This window comes from Ceratina calcarata, unplaced genomic scaffold (assembly GCF_001652005.2).
Source record: "Ceratina calcarata isolate Rehan_Ccalc_2016 unplaced genomic scaffold, ASM165200v1 scaffold250.2, whole genome shotgun sequence".
In the NCBI taxonomy this organism is placed as follows: domain Eukaryota; kingdom Metazoa; phylum Arthropoda; class Insecta; order Hymenoptera; family Apidae; genus Ceratina; species Ceratina calcarata.
The window spans coordinates 1,269,279-1,292,679 of record NW_017147019.1 but is presented as its reverse complement, the minus strand read 5'-3'; the positions used below and the strand labels follow the sequence as shown (position 1 = coordinate 1,292,679).

General features: G+C 43.1%; 1 protein-coding gene across 6 annotated transcripts in view; it reads right to left on the bottom strand.

Annotated features, from left to right (window-relative positions):
* Positions 1–23,401, bottom strand: part of LOC113464081 (LHFPL tetraspan subfamily member 6 protein) — a 45,050-nt gene that overhangs the window by 11,124 nt on the left and 10,525 nt on the right. The window contains exons 4-5 of one of the 6 annotated variants that reach the window (XR_003388913.1): positions 20,308–20,406; positions 18,789–19,199 (exon numbers count right to left, since the gene is read on the bottom strand). The exons of 1 other annotated variant lie outside the window; for it this stretch is intronic. Coding sequence is in view for 4 of the 5 variants with exons in the window: in XM_026811948.1 (XP_026667749.1) it covers positions 19,066–19,199; positions 20,308–20,406 (233 nt within the window). In the remaining variant the exon portion in view is untranslated. 4 more of the 6 variants (XM_026811948.1, XM_026811950.1, XM_026811947.1 and 1 more) reach the window with 4 other exon arrangements.

The window sequence follows — 23,401 nt, the reverse complement described above, 5'->3', positions numbered from 1 at the left end:
ATGTAATATTTAGTAACTGTTGAAATTTTAATACTTCGTCATTGTTTTGTAAGGATTCATACAACCTTAATCGAAAACAGTAAATTAGTTTCGTAGTTGCGATGCGATCATATTTAAGGAAGCAGAATAATAATTGACGTGAAGCGTTTCGCTGGCAAGCAACCTGAACCTTGTTCCGTTTACCTGTTCAAGACGAGAAATTTACGGTTATCATACAAGGCGAGCGACCCCCCCTGGAGCTCCCTCGCAAAATGTCAAGAAGAAATCGGTTATCGCAACGGGGTAGCAGAGGAATTTTCTCGCTTAGAATGAGTTTGATTCTCAGGCCGAGCCGGGCGCACAGCTTCCTTTGAATACGAAACAAACGAAACGATAAAGCGGGAGGAAATTTGTTGCGGAAAAACCAACTAGTAATAGAAAAAGATTTTAATTTCCCTCTTGATCGTGCGGCTGGCGTTTATGGATTGGATGGCTCGTATATTTCCCAAGCGTTATCCGCAACGACCCTTCGTCAGGTTCCTCCGCGACAAGGAAGATGATGGGAGGAAACTACCTACCCGTGCCCGAATCCTTCGCGGAGTCAGCAATAGCGATCCCTTAGTCGTCGAATGGCATATGGCCTGACAATCGTCGAGCCGCTCGTAAAACGACGGTAGCATTGCCAATGAGGTGCAATACGTAACGGGAAAACGGGATTTTCCGACGGTTGACATCTAGAGAACTGAGAAACCGCGATAATCCAAACTATGATAATTTGTCTTATGAGAAAATGCTTCAAAGATTAAATGTTGGCCACTTTTACATATAATATGAAATAAATTATAGACATTTTTTATTTTAACTATACCTGATTTATTATACATCAAATATAAGGTTTATATACAATGACACATGCATGGGCTTTTTACAATTCGATATAATCAATAGATATTTGTAAGTCATATTTCTTTTTAAAATCATCGTTAATAATGACGTTTAGCAAGACACGAGAACGTGGGAGGTAGAAGAGAACGGTCTGGATAAGGAAAGGTCTTCGCCGGGCAATTGGATCGATCCGGAAAACTTGGCTCGTTTGTCGGACGGTTTAAAGTCGAATCGGGTAGACGGTTACGGTTTGATCTTGCCCGTTTCCATTATACGGACGTCGTACCATTCGGCGACGTCCTTGAATAATTAACGAGCACAGCCGGTACACGGAGAGAGAAATCGGTGACAACGTCACAGTTACGACGACGACGACGACGACGACGACGACTGCAACGAGGAGAGGACGTCGATGTCAGCGGAAAACGTTGACACGCTCGGTATCGGAGCTGCGTTTCGATTGTCTCATCCCACTCCGTCACGTTTCTATTTTCAAGCAATTACAATCACCCCTGCCGCGTTGATTATAAATTCGATCCGGTGAGACTTTAATATCCGTTGGGAAAAACCAAACCCGGAAATGATGGGGCGAAGATCGATCGCGACCGCGCCGCCTTCGCCGAATTAATCCTTTCCGCCGGCAATTTTCACCTCCTCCACCTTCTGCCGCGTATACGTTCTCCACGCCGGAGATTCCCGGACCAACCAGTCGGATGGGAAATGAGACTGGAACGATATTTGCCGTGGATCGAGACGGAGTCGAAGCAATCGGAACTCGCCCAACCAGTTTTATCCCCTTTCTTGCTCGATTCGTTCCTAACCCCGGATGTAAATTAACTCGACGACCGTCGCGTCGCGTCTCCCTGATCCGAAAATTATCTCGATACGCCACGCCGCATTGATTCTTAACCATCGTAGAATTTTCCGAAGGAAAATCCAATGTCACGAATCAAATAGTTATTACAATTGAACTTTCAAATTAGTATATTTTTATATGTGTATGACTGATATGAAATGAAGTGTCACGTTATCACTATTAGAACATCATTGCAATTTCCAGGTGACTCTCACGATTCTTTATCTAGTTAAAAGTGATGTGATAGTAAACGAATCAGGTCGGAAAAAACAGAGAAAACATCGTATTTCGGTGACGTAATAACGTTAGATTTTTATCATCGACGTCGATGACTTATCGCGACGTGTCGCGTCGAACGGCGATCGGTTCCTGGGGCAACAGAAAACGGCGCGTCGCGTCGCGGCGACAGTTTCTTTTTCTGGGAAACGGCAGACTGTCCACGATTTATCTTGTACGCGTCGACGTTTTCCGCGTCGTCGGTCGCTGGGAACGCCGGGACCAGAAAATGTCGGAGTTCCTGGGGCATACCGAGCGGAAAATTACAAATAGTTCGCGGATTCTACAGGCGCGACGCGAAACGCCGCGGATCCGAGCAAGAACCGCCCAAGTAAAACAAAGATTCGTAAGAGCAACGGCGCGTACGACGATAAATAATAACGCGTAAACATAGGTATTTCCGCTATGCTTGAGGAAAATATAAATCGCGAATGGAAATATCGAAGAGGGATGATAAGACAGTTTTGAATTCCATTTCAATGCTATTTTTGTATCTCTTTAGTGAATTGAGGAAAAATAAGAATAGTAAAACATATTTATGTTGATTTCTATTATTATTTAAAATGTAATTAAGTAATATAAATTAATTAAAGAAACAGGATTAGCTTATTCGGTGCGATTAAAGAATTCATCAGCCATTTTTGTTTAACACAATACCACTTTCCTCCGTTTCAAGCCAGTTTTGAATTCGTTAATTAAGATCGTAACTTGGCCAGGCGAGAACACGAACGGCAACTCGTTAAATGATTTTCGTGTCGCAACAAGACCTCTCGGCAGGTACAAACGAAGAGACTCCTTGATTTTAGAGTAAAAACGGTGGCGAACTCATTGCTCGGAAGGAATGAGGGAAAGCAGAAAAAAAATTACGAAAGCATAAAAACGGTTAAGAAGGTATTTGTAGCTTCAAAAGATGGAATATTTGAAGAAAGGAATATGTAACGAGTTCACCCGAGTTCCCCAGGTAAAGTTTCCGGGCAAAGCGATTTGCAGCGAGGCATTTCTAGGCGACCGAGTCTCGCTCTCGTAGCGCGACGCAACAGCAAAAAGCTGCGCACCGCACCGTTTGAAATCTTCGGGTCTCACAAACATGCCGCGAGGTTTCGGCGAGTTTTCCCTTCCCGGAACTCATACGCGCGTGCCTCGCGATCGAGTTTTCCGGTTTTCGGAGCATCCATCAACTGCCTGGTAAATATTGTCCTCGAATGCGGCACGCGTTTTCCTCTCTACCCGCGTTCGGAGAACAGACACGCCTGTGATCCTATGACAGGCGTGCTTTACAGTTTTATTAAATAATGTCACATAAAGATTTGAACACCGCCTTGCTTTGCTCTTTTGTTCCAGTATACTCGAGATAGGCTTATTGACAAACTATTCCATTTTCAATATGTTTGATAATAATTTTCGGATAAAAGATGATATCAAATTAAAATAAAAATGAAAGTACACTGAATAAAATCATGATTAGATAAAAATGAAAGTAATATGAGTACACGCTTTCTCCGTCGCTTCTGGCACACTTACGTACACAGATTCCCACGGCACACTGTTGCTTGGTTGGTTTCTAAAAACTGCGTCAGAGAGTGAACGCGATCTTTTCCCAATCTCTACCCCGGGACTGGAAGGCAGAATTATTCACTCGTACCCTCGTAACCCACTTAACCCCCGTCGCTCCGCGTCGTGTACCCGGTGTTGTTCCGTCTCCACTCTAGCCTCCTCCTTCCTCTCCTCGTTCTCGACCTTCCTTCCGATCGGTTTAGCTCGGTTCGTCGATAATGAAATTCGAGCCCCGGCTTCTTCGACATTCATCGAGGATCTGTGCTGCGCCTGTCCGCGTCGAACTAACCCCCGACCCAACCCGGAGATTCAAAACGTGCCTCGAATTCCCGTTACATATACCGCCGACCCTCGATATCTCGTCGTCGTCGTCGTTGTGATCGATACTTGGCGGAATCGAGTCGAGCCCGATCGATTCGGTAAATCGACAAGTACCCGATCTCGTCCTAAAGGAAGACACTTTGTATTCCAGTGATGCGACGCGCCAAGCAGAGGGACAGAGATAGCGAGCGAGGGGGAGAGAGTGGAGCGTCTAATTTGCCGTCGAATTTTCCAAAACGCGACCATGATCGCACGATGATGGAATGGAAATGAGCGATGCGACGCGACGCCGCCGGTGGAAGAGCGTGCCGTGTCGGGTGTCGCGACGCCAAGCGACCGAGAACGATGAGAAAAGAGGAAAGTCGTGGGCAGAGACATGTCCTGCGGGATTAAACCAAAGCACAACGAAATTGCACGAAAGCCACGAAAGTTTCAATAAACCGACCGCAACGCGGCATGCTTAAAGTCAATTCGCGATGGAGGTATTGATTTTAATTTAAAATAAATCCCGGCCTCGTTTGCGCGTCAATTCGCGCAACGTGCCGGTCCTCTACGAGGGGAATGCGAAAAGGAAAAAGTAGAACTTGGTCGTTGAGTGGAAACGGTTCTCTTGAAAATTAGCTGAATATTGCTGAGAAATAGGGCGAAAAAGAAAGAAAGGAATACGCGGTTGGATCTTGGTGATGCAAAAACAAATTAACGATCGATCACAGCTCGAGTTTTTAGGATTCTGTGAAAAACAATACTACTATTATATTTAACAATTATCGTATATACTTAATTTATTATATTTCCTACTAGTAGGAAGAATATATATAGTACAATTACTATACGCAAACAAAATCCCCAAGGCAATTTTTGTTCATGAATACGAAAAGGCAATTCAATTTCGCAAAACAATTCTCATGCTATTTACGTGTTTGATAAATAACCTTCACCTAAAAATGGGAGGCAGGCAAAACGGCAAAACGTTATCGAATATAATTTTCGTCGGAGGATAAAGAGGCTTTTGGTAGCTGAGCGTATTTTTGAAGACCACCGCGGCCCGGCTTATCCATATTTGCACGTTGATTGGCTAGCTAGCCAGTAGCGAGGTCAAAACGCAATGCAAATCCTACGATTGCACCCGCGTGGCTTCAAATTGGTTAGTAAGCCGAGACTGCCGTAAACGACTGGCGAAACCCTCACGCAGAGCTACGGAGGGGGGAAATCGAAGATCTCTATATAATCGTGAGGTGTCGAACAATAATCTCGTCCACGGTGGCGCGCCGAGCAAGAATGTCGACAATGTTAGCGGGAGAGAAGAGAATTCTACCTGTTGGACCCATTGGTTGGTTGGTTGGTTGGTTGGGTCGTTGGTCATTGCCGTTGAGCTGCATTCAGCAGGAGCAAGATTCAAATTTCCCCGATGGAATTCGGGTGGCTAGTGTTCGTTTCAGCGATTCGTTTGTGAAACGCTTGTCCGTCACGCGCCCGGGTGTTGATGATTTACGTGAATCCATAGGATGCCGGATGCTTGTTCATTTTGTCCACAGGACGTCTGTTTTTCGATTTTAATAACTGCAATTCACCATTCATATCGAAAATAGTTACTGTGCAACGTTTAATTTAATTATTCCTTTAATATATACGAATTAAATTCATTTCCCTTACAAAAGACAATTATTTATTATTCACATACCGAACAGAGTTTCAATTGTTTATTTGAATTTAATGAAACATGAACAGTAGATTTAATTTATTGTTTTTAATTTTTATACAAAGTTTATAAAATCAATTGTAGCAACAAATCCTTTTTAAGTGAGAGGAATTTCTATTTTAATCCGCTAAAGCTTTGTTCTCCATGAAAATCCACGATTTAACGAACTTCAGTAAGCGATATTGCATCGGTTTAAATTTCAACTTTAATTCAGCAACTTTCCCAAGTCTCTGCACTGGAAATAAAGGCAAAGTGCTGGAGTATTTGCAGACTGGCATTCGATTCGAGGGTCGGGCACGTAAGTAGTAACGTAAGTGTATACTGCGACGGGTGACACGCGGCGCCGGTACAAGCGAGGACTCGTACTACTTGCGGTCGGGTAACTCGTTTTCACGTCGCCTCGCGCCGCTCTTGCATCAGCTTACGAACTTACCTCGCCGGTTCCCTTCGCCCCTGTTCCGGGTAGTTACTAATTATTCTTGGAACGCTCGCCAAAGGGCACGGGGTTCAACTATCCCTGGAGCAGTCCGGCGTAGTTACCGAGTAAAACCCCGATATAAACCGGCGAACTGCTCTGTCTGTCTTCGAATAGCCTAGACGGACCGAGTTCCGGCAGTTCCGTGACGCATCCATATCCTAATTGAAACGAAGCTGAAAGGAGAGTCAGAGTGCCGGTGTTACGTCAGCAGCTGCCTATTTCAATTACCGAATTCTATTCCCGAAACAGGCTCTAAAAGCATCCGACTATTAATTCTAATTTGGATACCGTTTCGAAACGACCCTCGATTGTCATTTTGTAAAATTAATTCAATATCCGAGCAAGGAATGAATATATAACTGATCGTTTTAAAATGAGAAATCAATACGATAGCTTAAGCAGTGATTGCGCCGAAAATGTCAGTGGAAATGAAATAATCTGGATGCAATTGGGTCACGTAAAAGCCATCTGGAATGATTGAGCATCGCTGGAGGTGGTAGATGAACCGGGCAAGCTTGTCGAGTTTCGAAACAATTGCTGTTCGCCGAGTTATTCGACTCGGTCGACGTTACGTTAGTAATTATTCTCGTTAGTAATTATTCTTCTTGGAAACGTGGTTGCCGGAGTGCGGTCCACCGCTATTACGTTGCACCGAGGGCGTTCGGGATAAGGACGAAGCACAGGGGTAGGGGGAAACAGGGACGGGAAAGGAGAAGGAGCAAGACAAAATAGCTTCTCCGGATCTTCCTTCCTATTATCTGTGCTTGGCGGTCCGCTCAGCCCAGTATGCATACAAAGCAGTATTTATAGCCTACATAGCGACGCACAGCCCGCGGGGGCGAGTTGAGCAAATATTCATCCCTCGGAGTCAAAACACGATTGCTCTCGTTGCTAGTCCCTAGTCGCAGCTCGTTTCGCAGTCCTTGTAAACTTTACGTCAACGTCTTTCTACAAAATTCTTTTTCGACAGGAAATCTGGATATTGACACTATTTAATCCTCATTTTTTAAATACGCTTTGTGACTCATGCTACGAACGACAGAGGTGTACTTTAAATAATAACAATTATCTATATTCAACTCTTACTTCCTTAATTTCTGTAAAGAGCACGTAATTAAATTAAATCAGAATTAACGTTTGCCAGTTGATTGGGTTAATTTAATTTAGTATTTATTTCGAGACTCGCAGTGGAGGAATGACCGCGATCGATATTGAGTAAGTGACAGCCGACGAGTCGCTTGGACATTGAGCAACGCTCGGCAAATAGTCGAATTTTATTCAACCGGAAATTGGAGTAGCGGAGAGAAATCGGAGTTGAATTTATTCTGTTGTAGCGCGTACAGAACTACGGCCAGAGCGTCACATACAAACGTTGTAAAAAAGAATGGTTACAACAGTTTCTGGTGTAAACGTCGCGTTGCATCGGCGCATTGGTTGTAACGACCCGGCGAACCGGATGAAGACGACCGTTCCTCCCGTTCCCGGCTACCGCAGATATGTATTGTATAACCAAACGAGTAAAAACGAACGACCCATACGGCGCGTCCGATATCTTCTGTGTTTCTCTTCTTCTAAACTTTTATACGTTGCCGATCGAACGTACCACTATCGACTGCAAATTATTTTACGATGCTGTTGATACCATTGTCCGTGGCCATACGATCCGTTTTAAGCAAAACAAGCGACTATGGTTGCTCCGTTAGACGAGGAAACCATAGAAAATCAGATATTGCATTTCCTGTTCAGATTTTTCATTAAAATATGAGATTTCCGAAACAACAGACTTGCACTTTTTAATTCTGTACGAGTATGTACGATACGTACGTGACATTTTTATACGTCATATAAAAATATTAATATAAACATTTAAATTTAATTGTTACGAGTGGTCTGATAATCTAATAAAATATTATCGTCGAAGCGACGGAACATCCTAGCGGTTCACGGAGGGAAGAGTGAACGCGGTTGAAACAATATCTGAAGGTAGAAGAGAAAAAATATGGTTTAAAGTGACTTGCTCCAACAACGCAACGCAGCGTGCCGCTTCAGCTTGGTTATCATATTTCACCGACGCCGTCCGACGTAAATCCGCGTAATTTAAATTTTAAAGTGTAAAACAGTTACGCTGGTGTTTTATTTCGCGTGGCGTTCTTCCAGCCACGACCTCGTTGCGGTGAGGGCAACTTTTACCGATTCTCCAGCTTGTTTCTGGTTGCTCGCGATAAACGGGTCGCGTGGCAATCCGGAGAAGAACTATAAGGGAGAGAGAGAGAGAGACGGAGAAAGGATTGAAAAGCAACCGGAAGGAGTGACGAGATAACGTGGAGGAGAGGGACAGTGGATCTCGAATACGAATGCGACAAGTGCTACTTCGCACGTAGATTCCAGCTTGGAATCTTCTTAGCGATGCAACAGACCTGTCTCGGAAGAAAGGGAGGAAAGAGAACGAAGAGCTAGTCGTTTCAGCTCCCTCACTTTGCATCGGCCGATTTTACCAACCGCTTTGCATCCCTTTACTCCGTACCACGGGGACACGAAAGCTTGGCCGCATCGCGGCTCGGTTCTTCGGCTTCTAAATGGAATTTATCGGTCCCCACGGTGGTACGCCGTGGCTCGGGCAGAGCCTAAGAGCAAGAACCAACGCGACTAAAACGTTCCTCTCGAGGATTTCCCTGGACCCTTTAAGCCGGCCAAAGAGATACCAGACTCGCTGATAACGAAGCGCACACCGAGTGACCGCGACGTCGTCGATTTACCGAAGCCGAGCACCGAGCTGTTGCCACTCGAGTGTCTCGTCACGCGATAAAACTTCGTTGGATGGCGACCAAAATCAACGGGGAAATCGGCCGTGTCCAAAGAGCGTGGTCTCCAGAACTTTTACACAAAGCGATCAATGTAGATTCAAGAAGTGAAATCTAGACAGATTTATTTCCATTCTTTAAACGTGACATTTTATTTTATTATTATATCTTTTTAATTTACTTTATGCACTTGAACGAGAGTTTGCTTTCGTATTTGAAAATCGTTCATCGAGAAATTTGCCTCGTTTTATCGCAAGCTAGGGAAGTCTTTTCGATATATTGGGAAAGCATTAAAAATCATCGCACGAATGAATCGATACACCTAATTACCTTCGCTACACCGAATTAATCTCTCGGTTTTACACAGAATCGTTTCTCGTTTCTCTTTGCCAAGATCGATCTTTTCCGTAGGAAGAAGTATAAATAAATGCAAAGGACAACAGAGACGGGTTTCAAGAGCGGGTTACTACCTCGCAAAGAGGATCAAAGAGGGTAGCAATTCAATTCTCAAGTGACGGTTTTTGAATGAGACAATACAATGCGTGCTAACTTGGTAGATAGGTGAATAGTTCAAAGGTGAACAGGAATGGGGAGAATTGGATGCTTCCGAGGACGAACAATTAAAACTTGTCAATCAACCAGTCGTACTCCTTAGCCGTCTACTTATTGCGACGGTTGTTGAATTCTTTTTCAACGATGTTTTCAGGGAATTTCGGTGTTTTAAGACTGCATGACCTGTTCATTATTTCAACGTTGAAATATTTCTAAATCATGTATTGAGAATTATACCAGATTACAAAATTCTGTCATTGTTGCATTCATATTTTTTTATGAATGCAATTAAAATTCTGTTAAAGGATTTATTCGACAACATCAATTAGGGTTGATTTATCCGTCTTGCTAAGCAAAATTGTTATCTGAAATCTCTATTTCTTATATTGCATCTATCGCTATTTCCTGCCATACTGGGACTGTGTCGCGAAACGGAATGGTCGAGCGATCGCGTCACGTCGCACGAACTGGAATCGGTATGAAGTATCGATACCAGGACAGGGAATCGTCGCTTCGCTTGGTGACGATATTCGATATTGACGTAGCCGCTCGGTAGCTCCGTTACACGAGATGTCCGATTGTGTTTGAGCATCGACCAATGTGTTTCGACTGCCAGTTTCCCGTTAATGCGAATACCGTGTACCGTACAGCCTCGTCAAACTTGCTCCAGACAACAATATTATAGTCAGTTCCGATTCCACGATTGCTTACGTCTGCGTCGATTGATTAATACCGGGAACTAATTGGTGGACCGTCTTATCAATTAGAAACGAGTCGTAGCACGTACAGAAGTTACGGAGATGGATACTTACACAGGTAAAGTTACCAGCTGCTTCTACGTGAAGACCTAATCATATTATATCAAAACAAATATCAAAGGTGCAGTGATTAACTTTGTCAACTCTTCAGTTAAATCAAATGCCATTTTTTTGAACAAATCTGAAATTTTAAAGATAAAGTAAAGAGTTTGGAAGGTGAATGATTTACACAGCGATTAATAAAAAAGATTTTATGGTTGTCCTATACATATGTGGGTAGGAATATAGGTGCCCATATCCATGTTTCAGTAACGCGGGATCGTATAAATTTTAGCGCATTAAATGCGGGACGTTTATGAGGCGGTGGGTACGCGACGTTACGGGAAAAGGCAGTCGGCAGAAAAATACGAAGAGTTCGTTCGATGGAAGAAATCGCCATGCCAAGGGAAGGAGAATCGTAAATAGATCCAAGGATCGACAGGGACAAAGACTTCTCTCCCTTCGAGGATACTTCGAGGAGTGTTTGAGCATTCACAAAGAGAGTGCGCGAGGGAACGAACGGGCGAGCGATGGAGATTTCCTTGAGAAAACCGCCGTGAGTCCATTCCCAGGTAACTCGTGGAAAGATCCTCGACTTGAAAGTCTTTCCCTCTTTCTTTCTCTTTCGCGGGCACCGCTTGAGTGCCTCGCCGCGTCGATCTCGGATCTCTTTCAGGATTCTCAAAGGGTGTCGAAATGCGAACTAACAGTCCGCTGTATCCTCAGGGACCGAGATTTGTCTCGTCGCGTCGCGTGGCCAGCTTTTGACAGTGACCGTTGTTCGTAAGACCTAAGCGGACCGATGGCTGTATTGGTTGGAATTACTTGAAACGAATCGTTGCAAAGTTGCTCCCCTGCGCTCGTTCCACGATTGAACGAAGCGTCGAGCACAGATTTCAATTAAACGCGAATCGAGATTAAAAAGAGACAACAAGGCGGGACGAGAGAAGAGAGGAGATGACCGCGATTCAACGAAATAATAGTTGCTTTCGATCCGGTACCGATCAATGGGGAATTGTTCTGGACGAATTTCGAAGACAATAGAGCCGGACAGAAATGAAAGAATACCCATTTTCGTCGAATCCTCGCGGGAATTTGTTTCCAAATACCTGTATGCACTTCGTCACCAGTGAGCAGACAGTTTTCCAAACAAATTGTTGATAGTTTTTATAGAAATCCGTAAAACTTAAAACAATAATTATATATACGTGTCCACAAGAGACCCTTCAATTTGATTGACAGAACAACATATATAACAACGTTTGTCTGGAATTTAATTTAAAGTCACGCAAGATAAGCGAATGAAATAATTTATCATCTCCATTGTTTTCCAGAATCTTATCAAGAATCTATTTCAAACCTAAATACAAAAATAAATTCATATGATTTATAAAGTTCCAATAAAATATCTAATATTCAATTTAGTTCAGGACTTTTAGTCAAGAAAAGTTGTTCTACTGTTATTTATCTCATTCATTCTCTTTACTGATCGTCTACTACTGACTTGTGAGTGGGAGTGTATATACGCATACCTGGTAAAACAACGATCATAGGAAGGCGGCGAGCAGCCAATTAATTTCGTCTACCTCGAATGGAATACCTTTTGTTTCGAATACAAACGGGAGCATTGTCGCGTCGGAGGATTAGTCGCGCCTCGATTCCGTTCAATTCGTTTCGTTCCGAACGCTTGACCGCGTTTCACCGACCCGGATCTGAAATCGTTGACTTAGTCTACCATTGACCCGGCCGCTAATTAATTAATTCTCCAACAATTAACACCGCCGGTCAACGAGGCGGAGTTCGATCGGAATCCGCATCGATGACCAATACGTAGTCAAATCGTAAGCGATTTCATAAACTTCGCAGACGTTGCGTGCCCCGGAATTATCGAAATAGTTGGTTGATAACTAAGAAAACTTTGCTGATTTTTATGCACAATCGAGTTTTTTTATTGTGCAATATTTAATATTTTCTATGTACAACTAAAGTCTTGTAAAAAATATGCATAACGAAGAATTCACAATAAATTGCTTATTAAAAAAGGAACCTTTATTTTTTTCATTTTGAAATAAAATGAAATTATTAGTTGTGATCTGAATTCATGTGATACCAAATTTAATTTAATTATTATTATAATATTAACCAGCGTCAAGTAAACTTTAATAAAGAACTGCAAAATTTATTTCATATTGGTTCGAATGAGAAGCATGAAAATAAATTATGATAAAGAAATGACGATTAGTGTGAATAAAAGGTTGAGTAAGAAAAACACTGTCATTCGTTTATTTCCATTTTATTATAAAATATAATAATAATACGTAACATTTACGAATATTCACATACTATAATAGTGTATATGTATAGTATTTACAATGAGTAAAGAGCTAGTGTGAGTCGTGTTTTTAACGACTATCATTCACGCAAAGGATCTCACACCTATACATATAGGAATACAGAGTGACCGCCTCAATGTACAACAGCTTTAGACTTCCGGTTATGATATCTCAAATCACAGTTCCCCATCGTTGAACAGAAGTAACAGATAATAACATCAACGTCCTGTGCAGTTGAATCACAAGACCAATCGAAAAATGTAAATGAATTTCCCTGAACCTTCAATCCTCTCTTTCTCTCATCGCATAAAAATCTCTATTAATGACACACCGTTGTTGTTCGTCGATGGGAAACTGACCACGACCGTCAACAAACGCAGTCCATACCTCTGCGGTCTCGCTATCCATTATTTACACTTTACATTGACTTTTTCCGAATAGCTAAATTTTAATCACCGAACGTGCGGTTCTCGAACTCGTGCGCAGCTGTCATCATATTCATTACCTATCCGCCTATCCCCGAGCCGAAAGTTAATTGTGGGCTCGTCGCTGCTCGCTCTCTAGACGATGCTGGCTCGTTCCCTCTATCGTTTTTCGCATCTGTGAAAGGTTGGCAATTTACATGCAAATGAGGGACGAAGGGTAAACGGTTACAACAAATCCTGATCGATTTACCGTTTACCTGTCGGGCGCATCAAAGGGCAGCGCGGGTTTACGAAAACGATTGTCCCCAGTCGCTATTCCCTTTTTGTTCAATGTCGAATCGTTACGCGATCGAGAAACACGACCGTTTTTCTTCATTAATCCAGTCATTAACGAGTTTAATTGGACATCCAGCAAATCTTGTTGACTCGCAATTATTTCAGGGATCGTTAAACCGGTTTTACACTTGTTTATCAGTCGGTTTGATGTATCTTACTGGATAAAAATAATATCATACTCATTATTCATTTTAATTATATATTCTTAAGAAATGAACTTTCATTTGTAATAATACAAGATTGAGTCTACTGAATAAGCATTGTAAAATAATGCATAACAATTCATGTTGTTTTATTCGTTGATATATAAGCAGGATTGTATATCCGGGAGGAATACTAAGGAATCTTTCTGCTGTTGTATACATAAGGTATTCACGAGATTGGGACGCAACGTACGATGGGTTCTCGCAACAGGTCGCGGAAACCGCGATACGAAGTCGTACGCTGCGATCGACATCGCGAATCGGTGGAGCAAACCTCGCTCAGGGCGGAAACTGCTAGGAGCCGAACGAGTTTCCCCAACTTTCGTTTCATACGACTTTCGTCGATAACTCGCCCCGGGTTATGCTAGGGTCCTCCGGTTACTACTTTTATCCCTTCCTCCCCTGCGTTACAAATGGATGTCGCGACACGCGGATACCGTTGTCTGCCGTCGTATGCCCCAGTCAATAGGAATGCCAATGGATGTTCACGATACGTAGACATACGCGAGCATCGGACCGAAACAAAACTTACGCTCATCTTCTCCCTTAATGGAACCCGACGTCGGAGTTTATATAAATGCAAACTCGCGCGCTGCCGTTACCCTCGCCCGTCGCGGTTTTTCCCGTTTCGTGCACATGGAGACGCGACGGTTCCATGAACGGATGAACTTTTGTTACGAGTCGTCGAACTCCGTCGGAACTCCGAGCTTGCGCCAGCGTTTGTCATTAAAATTTTCGCGTGTTTTTCAATCGCGATATAATTAGTCTGTTTTTCCTAGCCAACAAATACACATAAAATTGTTGTATACATACAATTAGACAGTTGGAACAATATCGTTGTATCTAAATATACTAGAGTTGTTATTCATCACTGGTCCCTAGCAGACTAATGCGCAATAATCGTGAGAGCAAACGCGGAGTAGTTCGAGGGGAACGGGGATGCTCGAGCATGTCAGAAGTCGATAAAGGGCGCGTGGGAGGAAGAAAAATATACGAGAGGAGTTGGAGACAGGCAGGGGGAGTGCGGACAAGCCCAGGATTTACAAGGGAAGTTTCGCTCCGGTCCTCGAGCTAACGCTGTCGATCTATCACTCACCGACTCCTCTCCTCGTTCCTCTGAGAGTCGTTCACTGCGCCGGAGTATCTTTTTTGAGAGAATCGACGAGGTGAGAGTAAACGTGGAAAGAAATTCTCGAGGGGGAAGTTTAAAAACGGGTAGCCGGGCGTAATAATTTTGTTCGCGCGAAGGACGCTTATGTTCGGGCGTATGTTTCACCAGCGGCGAGAATGGAAGGAGCACGTGTCAGGGTGAACGAGGATGGGGAGGAACGAGCGGCGGCGGCGGCGGCGGTCCGGACAGTACTTTGTTCGATTGTTTCAGCCTGCGCGACTCTTCGCGTGGTGGGTTCCCTCGGAAACTGTATTGTAAATCTTCCAGCGGCACGATGCGCTGCGGTGGTCTCTCCGCAGGCGATACTGGCGCAAGTTTGACGTTTTAAATTTAAGTTGGAATCAGGACGCGCGCGCCGCGATTACCATTTAAATTACCGCTTGTCTAAAGTCTAAACTAAACCCGTGGACGTTCAGTTCCTCTTCGTTCCCCGGCATGAGATACGAACTCGCGAGGAGATTTCCCGTAACGGCTTCGTCCCAAAAACGCAATCTCTCCGGTGTTATTTTGATAAGGAACTCTAGATCACATTCATTGAGGTATAATCGTCTGAGTTCATTCCGCGTAGCGATGATTTAACGGGAGTTCGTTGAAAACTCGCGCACGAAAAAATTCATGTTTGCGACAAGGTATTCGCGAAACGAAACGGGCAAAGCCCGGACGCGGCAATTAGTTCCACGCGTGGCTCGTTAACGAGGCCAAGAAAAGGAAAGGGAAATTACTGGCCTCAGCTTCCACGGTTTTCTACGCGTTTGACGACCGTTCCGTGCACTATGTAGAGGCGACGTTGTCGAAAAATTTCTCGTGTAAAGCGCCCGGGTATAAAGCAAAACGAGAAAGAGAGAGGAGGAGGGGGGGAGAGGAGAAAGAGGTGAGTAGCGACGAAAAGTGGGCCGTCGCTTTTAGCGATTTTATGATATTTTCAAAGGCAGCGTTGTTCCCGCCACGCTCGTGAATCCCTGCAACATGCCGTCTTCCATTGAGCGCACGTTTCCAGCTACACTTCTTTTCCTTGTTCCTGCCTTTTTACAATTTTCTTTACCTCCAACCGAATCGAGGACTTTTGAGGAAATGAGAACGATCGATGATAAACATACGCCATTCTTTGATTTTAAGCGTCATTTTATAAAAAAAAACTTGCCGTGATTTTGATTTTATAAGCGTTCTGACAATATTTTCGACTTAATTATAACTTATAAATTGAACGTTCATCAAGTTTTCTGAAAGATCTAATCGGACCGTTTCTATGCTGTCTATTCCGTAGTTCGGTAGCATAGCTCAGCAGTGCATTTTATACGTACGCTGCTTTACATATATGCACACGTATGAGGTCATGCATAAACCGGCTTCAAAGGTTGAACGGTATCCGGGAATATCGATTTTTGTTAAGGGGAAATTCACTTTCCCTTATTTTTCATTTTTTAACCAAGGGCCAACGATTGTCGAGTCGGGATGAACGCGATGTTCCGTGGTCCCGCATCGAAATGGGAATCGGATGAAGCGAGTAACAAACGCGACGGTGCGTGGAACTAGAACGAACAACGCGGATTTAATCGCGAACAATGCGGGGCCCGTCTTCACGCGTTCGAGCTGTCCATTCTCTTTTTTCCCATTCACGATTATTTCGAGCTCGTGTGTAATTTTAATTGCGAGATAGAGTGGGACTCGTTTTCTATGCGAATTAGAAGTAGGATCGATAACGATGATCGTGACTCATTCTTTTTAATTAGGAATCCCCGGTTGATGAGTGCCGAGGAGTGAGTCTGTGAACCTAACCGCGTTACGAGCCCTTGTCATCCCCATGCCGCTAACGAGCTCCGCTTGAAATTCCGCCGGGCGCAATTCCGGTTGGATGTGAAAAATTTTCGTTTCTTCCGGCGTTCCTTCCTTTTGCGCCGATATTAAACTGCTTTCACACGGATATTCACAGTCTCGTTGACATTACGACGATTGTTTTCTACAATAGCGTCACACAAAGTAATGATTTTCGAAACGGTGTATAAAAGCACTTATAAAATTCAGAAAATGTTTGACTTCAGGTCCCTAACATTTATCTGTGATTCATTTCAATACACTTTTATCTTCTTCAGAATTTTATACATACCTACATAACATTTTTTAAAATGGTTCATTGAAGGGGGCAATTCTTTATAAATATTGCTCTAAGACTTAATTAATGATCAAATTGTTGTCCGTACTGTCTATTTGAGGGAAAGGCAATTAGATCCGTACTGTGAAATTTTATTCCGAAGCACGTAACCCATACATCGCGCGGTAGCGGCGTTAGTAAAGAAAAATAGCTCATCGCGATTGTTCGCGACAAGAACGGATAGAGCGAGACGCGTGAGGGCAAAGTGCACGGAACGGGGAAAGTTTGGTCTTTTGAAAGGCGGGGCATAAACAAAGACAAAGTGGAGGAGCCAGTGACAAAAGAACTTGCGAGTCGAATGCAGTGGCTGTCGGTACGTGGGAAGGAGGAGTAACGTCTTGAAGAGCGAGCGCGTGGTCTCCTCGAGTGGGCTACCTTACAAAGAACGCGACGGCTAAGGAGAATCGATCCCGGAACGTTCCGCGCCGGAAACGTCGCGAGGAGAGCTTCTGGCTTCGGCAACAACCAGCTGGCCACAAGTCTGTCTGTTTACTCGTCGAAAGCATTCCATTCCGGCAGCTTTACTCTTTTCAGTTACACCGCCACCCATAAGTACCATTTGCACAATTAATGACAGAAGTCAACAGACATGCCAACAGTACTCCATTCAAGTCTAGCAGAAAAATTAGAAATGTCGAAATTGTTGATAGCGTGCATACCCGTGTGTGACATTTTCGTATCATATCACCACTGAGTATCATTCTAAACGGGCAAATATTATTTAAATAAATTATACAGCTGCAATCACGGAACAAGTCATACAATAATTTAACACTAGAAAGACTGAAACTTAGTATATACCTATATTGCCCAAAGCAGTCAAAATGACTGCAATTGTGAAAGAATAATGTGTAAAGAAATTTGTTTAAAATTAATTTTTAATATTTTTTATATTATTTACAGTCATATAACAAGTTATTAGTAAATGTTAACAAAAAAAAGAATTTACTTCGCTAGGGAAAAAAATAATTTATGCATTATTATTTGTATATTTGCCCCAAAAGCAGTCAAAATGACTTCCTTGGGCAATCTAGTGTTAATGCAATCCAATTTTGGATGCAGTTCCAATTTTTGTACACTGGATTTCGACATCGCAAAAACCTGAATAAATATTTCGCTACGTAACTCATCGATTAAAATACTTAAGATTTTGCGTATATTCTCACTTGCCAAAATAAACGCAGGCGTGATACGAAGATGTGAACGACAGGTGGACACACACTTCAAGCGCAGTGTATGAAACGCGATATCGCGGTTAATTCGATTCGGAAATTAATTGCTTCAACCGAAAACCGGGAAATGGACCGCGTGTAATTTAATCAAGCTATACCGGAGAGGAGGGGGGGGGGAGGCGTAACGCGAAACGATTCGAGCAAGCGTAGGATCACCCACTGTTAGAAGCCTCACTGGTCTATTAGGAAACTGAAGCCACTTCTCGTGTTCGAATTCGGTTTCCTCGGTTCAGTCATACCCCTCGCGAGTTCGATCCTAAGGGTGCTCGTGGTTCCCCTGGAGTCTCGTCGCCTTATAGGCGGTGAACTTTCTGGCGCTCTTCCCTGCCGGGAAACATTGTTAACGTGTTCCGACGCGTAACGACGACGCACAGAAAGGAGGATATCGATAAAGTGTCGAAACACGTCCGACGCAGTTACGAAACGTGGCGCGACGCGACACGGAACAGCGGAGATTGGAGAGTCAACGGAACACAAAAACCATCGATCGTAGTTAACGCCACTTTATACAGCTAATGAAAAAGTTCTCAGTCGAGTCGTGTAAAGGAAGGATGATCAAGCGCATCCTTTCCCGACCATGACCGAATGGCTGACCGTGTTTTTCTTTTCCCTTTGATTCAACCAGTAAGAATAAATGAACATACGGTACATAATTCAGCCGAAAACCACACGCGGTCTACTGTACCTTAGACGAGTAAACAATCAAACGTACAAGAGAATAATTCAGTAACGTAAACTTACACGGAACCGGAATAATTTGATGCAATTCACTTTTCCGGTTGACTCGACCAAAGGTTTCTTGCACGATCGTAAATAAAAATATCGCCGCCCTCAGCTCCCTGGAGTGAAATTTTGAGCATCGATGAAATCTCCAGGATTGGCCGATCCCGGGCGAATCTTCGATCTTCGGATACCGAGTTTTCCCGTGGCTCTCCGACGATCAACAGACCGTGACGAAGGACAGAGTGGTCGTCTTCGACGGAGCGTATGCGTGAATCGAATCCGAGTATCTCGATTGTCAAATGCGCAGCGGATCGGTGTGCGGGTTGGACGGCTTGTGTCGCGAGGCGCAGAAGCTCAGCCCGAAGCAGAGCATTAACAGCGCAACCGAGCCAACCAGCAGGTGGCTCGACCATGACACGGAACACTTTCCTGAAACAGATGAGATACGTCTGTCAACGGGTTGACGTGTCCCGTCCAACCTGTATCCTGTCTACCCCCCAACGGTGTCTCTATTCTCGTCCTCCATCATTACCGCCTCCTGACACCGCGAGACTGCCCATTGTTATCAGATTGTCGCCAAGCGACAAGTTACCTGTCTGTCTATTTGCTTTCACTATCTCCCGACGTTACCCGTTCACTAACTGCGCACACGAAATAATAGCAGAACGTATCTCTTATTCGCAGAGTCGACTTCAACGGTGGCACATAGGAATGTCAACAAGAGCAAAGATAGCGTTATCTCGGATACAAATGCCTAAACACATTGTTGCGGAGGTATAAAATTATCGTGTATTTGCCCTGTTAACCCTAATTGTTTTGCCATTGCCAGAACTGTTAACAGCACCCCCGTGCGCAATCGTGCAATCCACGCTCGTTTACGAATTCCCGGCGAGCCACGCGCGTCCGATTTCGCGCGGTAAATTCCCACCGTTACAGGATTTACACGCGAAGTTTGATCGTTTATTCGAGTGCCACTACCGGTGTAAAATTTTCTCGCACCGCCCACCCTGCCGGGAAGAAAAACGAGGTGGAAGTGGTTGAAAGTGGCTGGTCCGGAATCGCGAGAAAATCAAGGATTACTTGTCGCTGACGCGGCTCGCAGTTTCGCCAAGTTACAACCGCCATAAGTCTCGGTACTGAGTTACGTAAGGTTTCCGGGAACAGGCTAGTACGTACGTAGCTCGCGCCGAAACGTTCCCGGGCATTAGAATTCGCCACCGAAATGCGCAAACTTCCAACGGAATGAACCTCGTTACATTTGTAGGATGTATGCAGGTAATCCTGTCGCCCGTTCCACAGCTTTTTCTATACCTCGTCAAGGGGGTAGAATTTCGCCTAACGACACCAGTTCAGCCGAAGTAAATTCGCTGAAAAGAACGCCCCGCCCGAAATCAACGGTTTATTCAATGCCGGATCGTCCGTTTAATCTCGCTTCGAGAAGACTTTCCGAGGTTTAAGACGCGAATCGAGAATCGTTAGAGGAGACGACTGAAACACGGAGTGTAAATCGCGATTCGTGCCCGCAGGAACTACTTACCGAGATTGTATACATTAGCACCCTTCCCACAGGACTCGCGTACCTCCCGGTTGTCCCATCCTATGGGATACATCACCAGGCCACCGCATATCATCACTGCTGTAACGAGAAAATAGCGGTACAGTTAAACCGGGTCAAATCCCTCGACTTTAACATGTACCAACTATAATTTCAGCTTATGCATTAATCACGAAGCTTGCATAAAATATTCTACGAGCAAAAACGTCTTTCTCTTCTTAACACTAGAACTATAGGTGATTGACGTGTATCTGCTTCTACCGGAGGGGTCAAAATGACTTGATTTTCAAATTAATAAGTCACAAGAAAAGACAGCAATTTTTACGGTTTTCTAAGTAAAAATTGAATAATAAATTGATAATGATAATGATAATGATAATGATAATAATTTAATAAATTCTGTGAGGGTCAAAATTACTCATTTCGTTATGTGCAGGTATACTGCATAAAATTTTATATTAAAAAGACAACAAAAAGGAAACTGTTTTACAGAATAAGTTATTTGCATATTATAGAAAACGTTATACAAAATTTTAGAAACGTACTGAAAATTAATAATAATTATAAGAAATACCAAACAAGTCACTTTGACCTCCCTTGGTATATCTCGTGTTAATCAGTTGACCTGAAAGTAATGTCTGATGGTCAAGCACGTCCTTTTCTGTTATCCCCTTTACTTTCCAGCTGGTTTGACTCCTTCCCTTTATTGCAATAATGCGATGTTAACAACGCGATACTCTGAAACGTTAATCGTTGCGAATTTGGCTGGGAGGCTAAACTATATAAAATTGGAAACGTGTTCAAAATTTCCGGCTCGACGAACGGGAGAAAAACGAGTTTCGGATCAACGATAATTAAAACTAGAATATACCGAGGTCGGCTATATTAAACAAATACTGTTCGCGTATTCCCCTGAATTTTATTAATAACGAGGGCAGGGGAGGAGAAAACTAACAGGGAGGCAAGGTGAAAAGGCATTTTTAAAGCCAGGGACGAAGTTGAGGAGCAGCGAACGAGAAAATGGAACGTGTCAACGTTTGAAAGAAGAATGATATTCGAGTAATATCCGTTTTCCTTGTGGACAGTTCGTTGTCTAGCTGTGTTTCCCGTGAAACACGTCACGCCGCGTCTTTCCATTACCTCGCGAACAGTAGACAGTCCTATTAACGTTTCCCACTTTCCCTCCCTCCCCTGTCCAGTCTTCTGTCTCTCGGACAGCTTTCAACATTTTATAATATACATTAAACGTTATTCAGCGCCTTGCGTGCAATTGAAGGCAACATTGAGACAATAGAAACATACTCCATTAGTCACAGGACACTCGAGTACTTCAATCAAATAATTGTTATTATCGCGAACGATCATTAAAAAATAAATATAATTTCCTGCACTGATTTTATTAGCATAAAAGTGGCTATATTGACTGTCTAGTAAATTCGGTTCACAAAAGTGAACATTCCTGTGGTTGTACTCACTTCTGTTACAACTCGTGTACTTACTATTGAGTGTATAGCAACAATCACTTCATACAGAACTTGTGAAATCTAAGAGTCGATTTAGTCTATCCCGGGGATCTATCAGACGGTATGGAGCAAAACCTATTGTGAAGTCTATTACACCGCGAGCTATTGTAGAACTCGGTGTCGAACTTATTGCGAAACTTGGTATAGACCGTGTTACGAAGCTCATTGTCGAGTCCGAGGCGCGAGCTTGCTAGCGCTCGCCCTCGCTCCGCCCCGCCTTATTCAAGTTTATCGCGAACGCAGCGTGAGAGGGTTGCAACCTCTTACAGGCCGCATTAATTACGGATCACGTTCACCCTTCCCTAGAGAATGCTTGAGATCTATGGTCGCGTCTATTTTCCCCGCTGACTTTTTAGCCGTTATTGCTTTTGAGACAGAATAAACCAATAGAAGGAAACGCTGATAGAATGATAGATAGCGTTTCTTTTCCTTCGTTATTAGTTGCCAGCCTATTATAAAAGGATTCTGTAATCGTAACTGTGTAACTATTTCTTACATACCAAAAAAATCATGGAATAATCATATTTTAATGAAAGTTTATTGAAAATATTTTTACCGAAGAACTAATGCAAATAATAGGGAAATATATTGGCGAAGCTTAAAGTATAGGCGAAATGATACAAACTTTTTCTTTCTCCTTTTCTCCCTCGCCCACGTGAGAGAATAATGTTCGGGATCAAAATCCGGCAGCAATCGGTCGGCTGTAAGTTTTACGGTAATGAAACGACACCGAGGCCGCGAAAACGGCCATGGAAATGCGTTGCGTTCGGAACGATCGGGCTTTTATTCTTCCGTGAGAAGAGGGATACTAGCGCGAGTTTTATTTCACGCTGGAACGGACCGAGCGTAATCGGCTCGATAGCAGCTACTCGCTTGAACAAACGGAATGATGTTCCCCCGCGCCTCGCGCCGGAGGGAATAAATTTCGAATTGCCTGGAGAAACCAACGCGAATTCTGCGCTTTAACGTTCTACCTAATGTTAACGCTTTCACAAGCGGATGGAAGCAGTCTGGCTAAATGAATTTCTCCACCGAAACGCAGAAAATGTGGTAAAATTGGATTATCCTGTAAATTGTGTTGGAATATATTCATATAAATATTCGAAAAGCTTAACATACTGTACGAACACATATATGTATATCGTAGCTTCATTTTTTTAATAATGTAACAAAATCTATACGTTTTATAAAAAATGATTTCAGCTCCTAATTGGCAATATATGCAAAATGAAATGATATCGATTCCAAATATGAAATGTAGTCTGTATCTGGTTTCTGATAATTTACTTTTCATATATTTTTGTACATTACATTCTTTGTATAATTTTCTTTTATCTCGAATACTTCAGGACGAATCGATTAAGAATGTATTAGCTATACAGTCAATCCCAAAAGTTTATGCACTTTAGAAACGCATTTTTTAAAAAGAAATCAGATGTCGGAAGAACATTGCTAATAATAAACAACAAAAAAAAATTTTCGATTTTTCCGAGATTTTTCCAAGGGATACCCCTTCAATTTCTTCCAAATTTTCGTTTTTGGCCAATAACTCC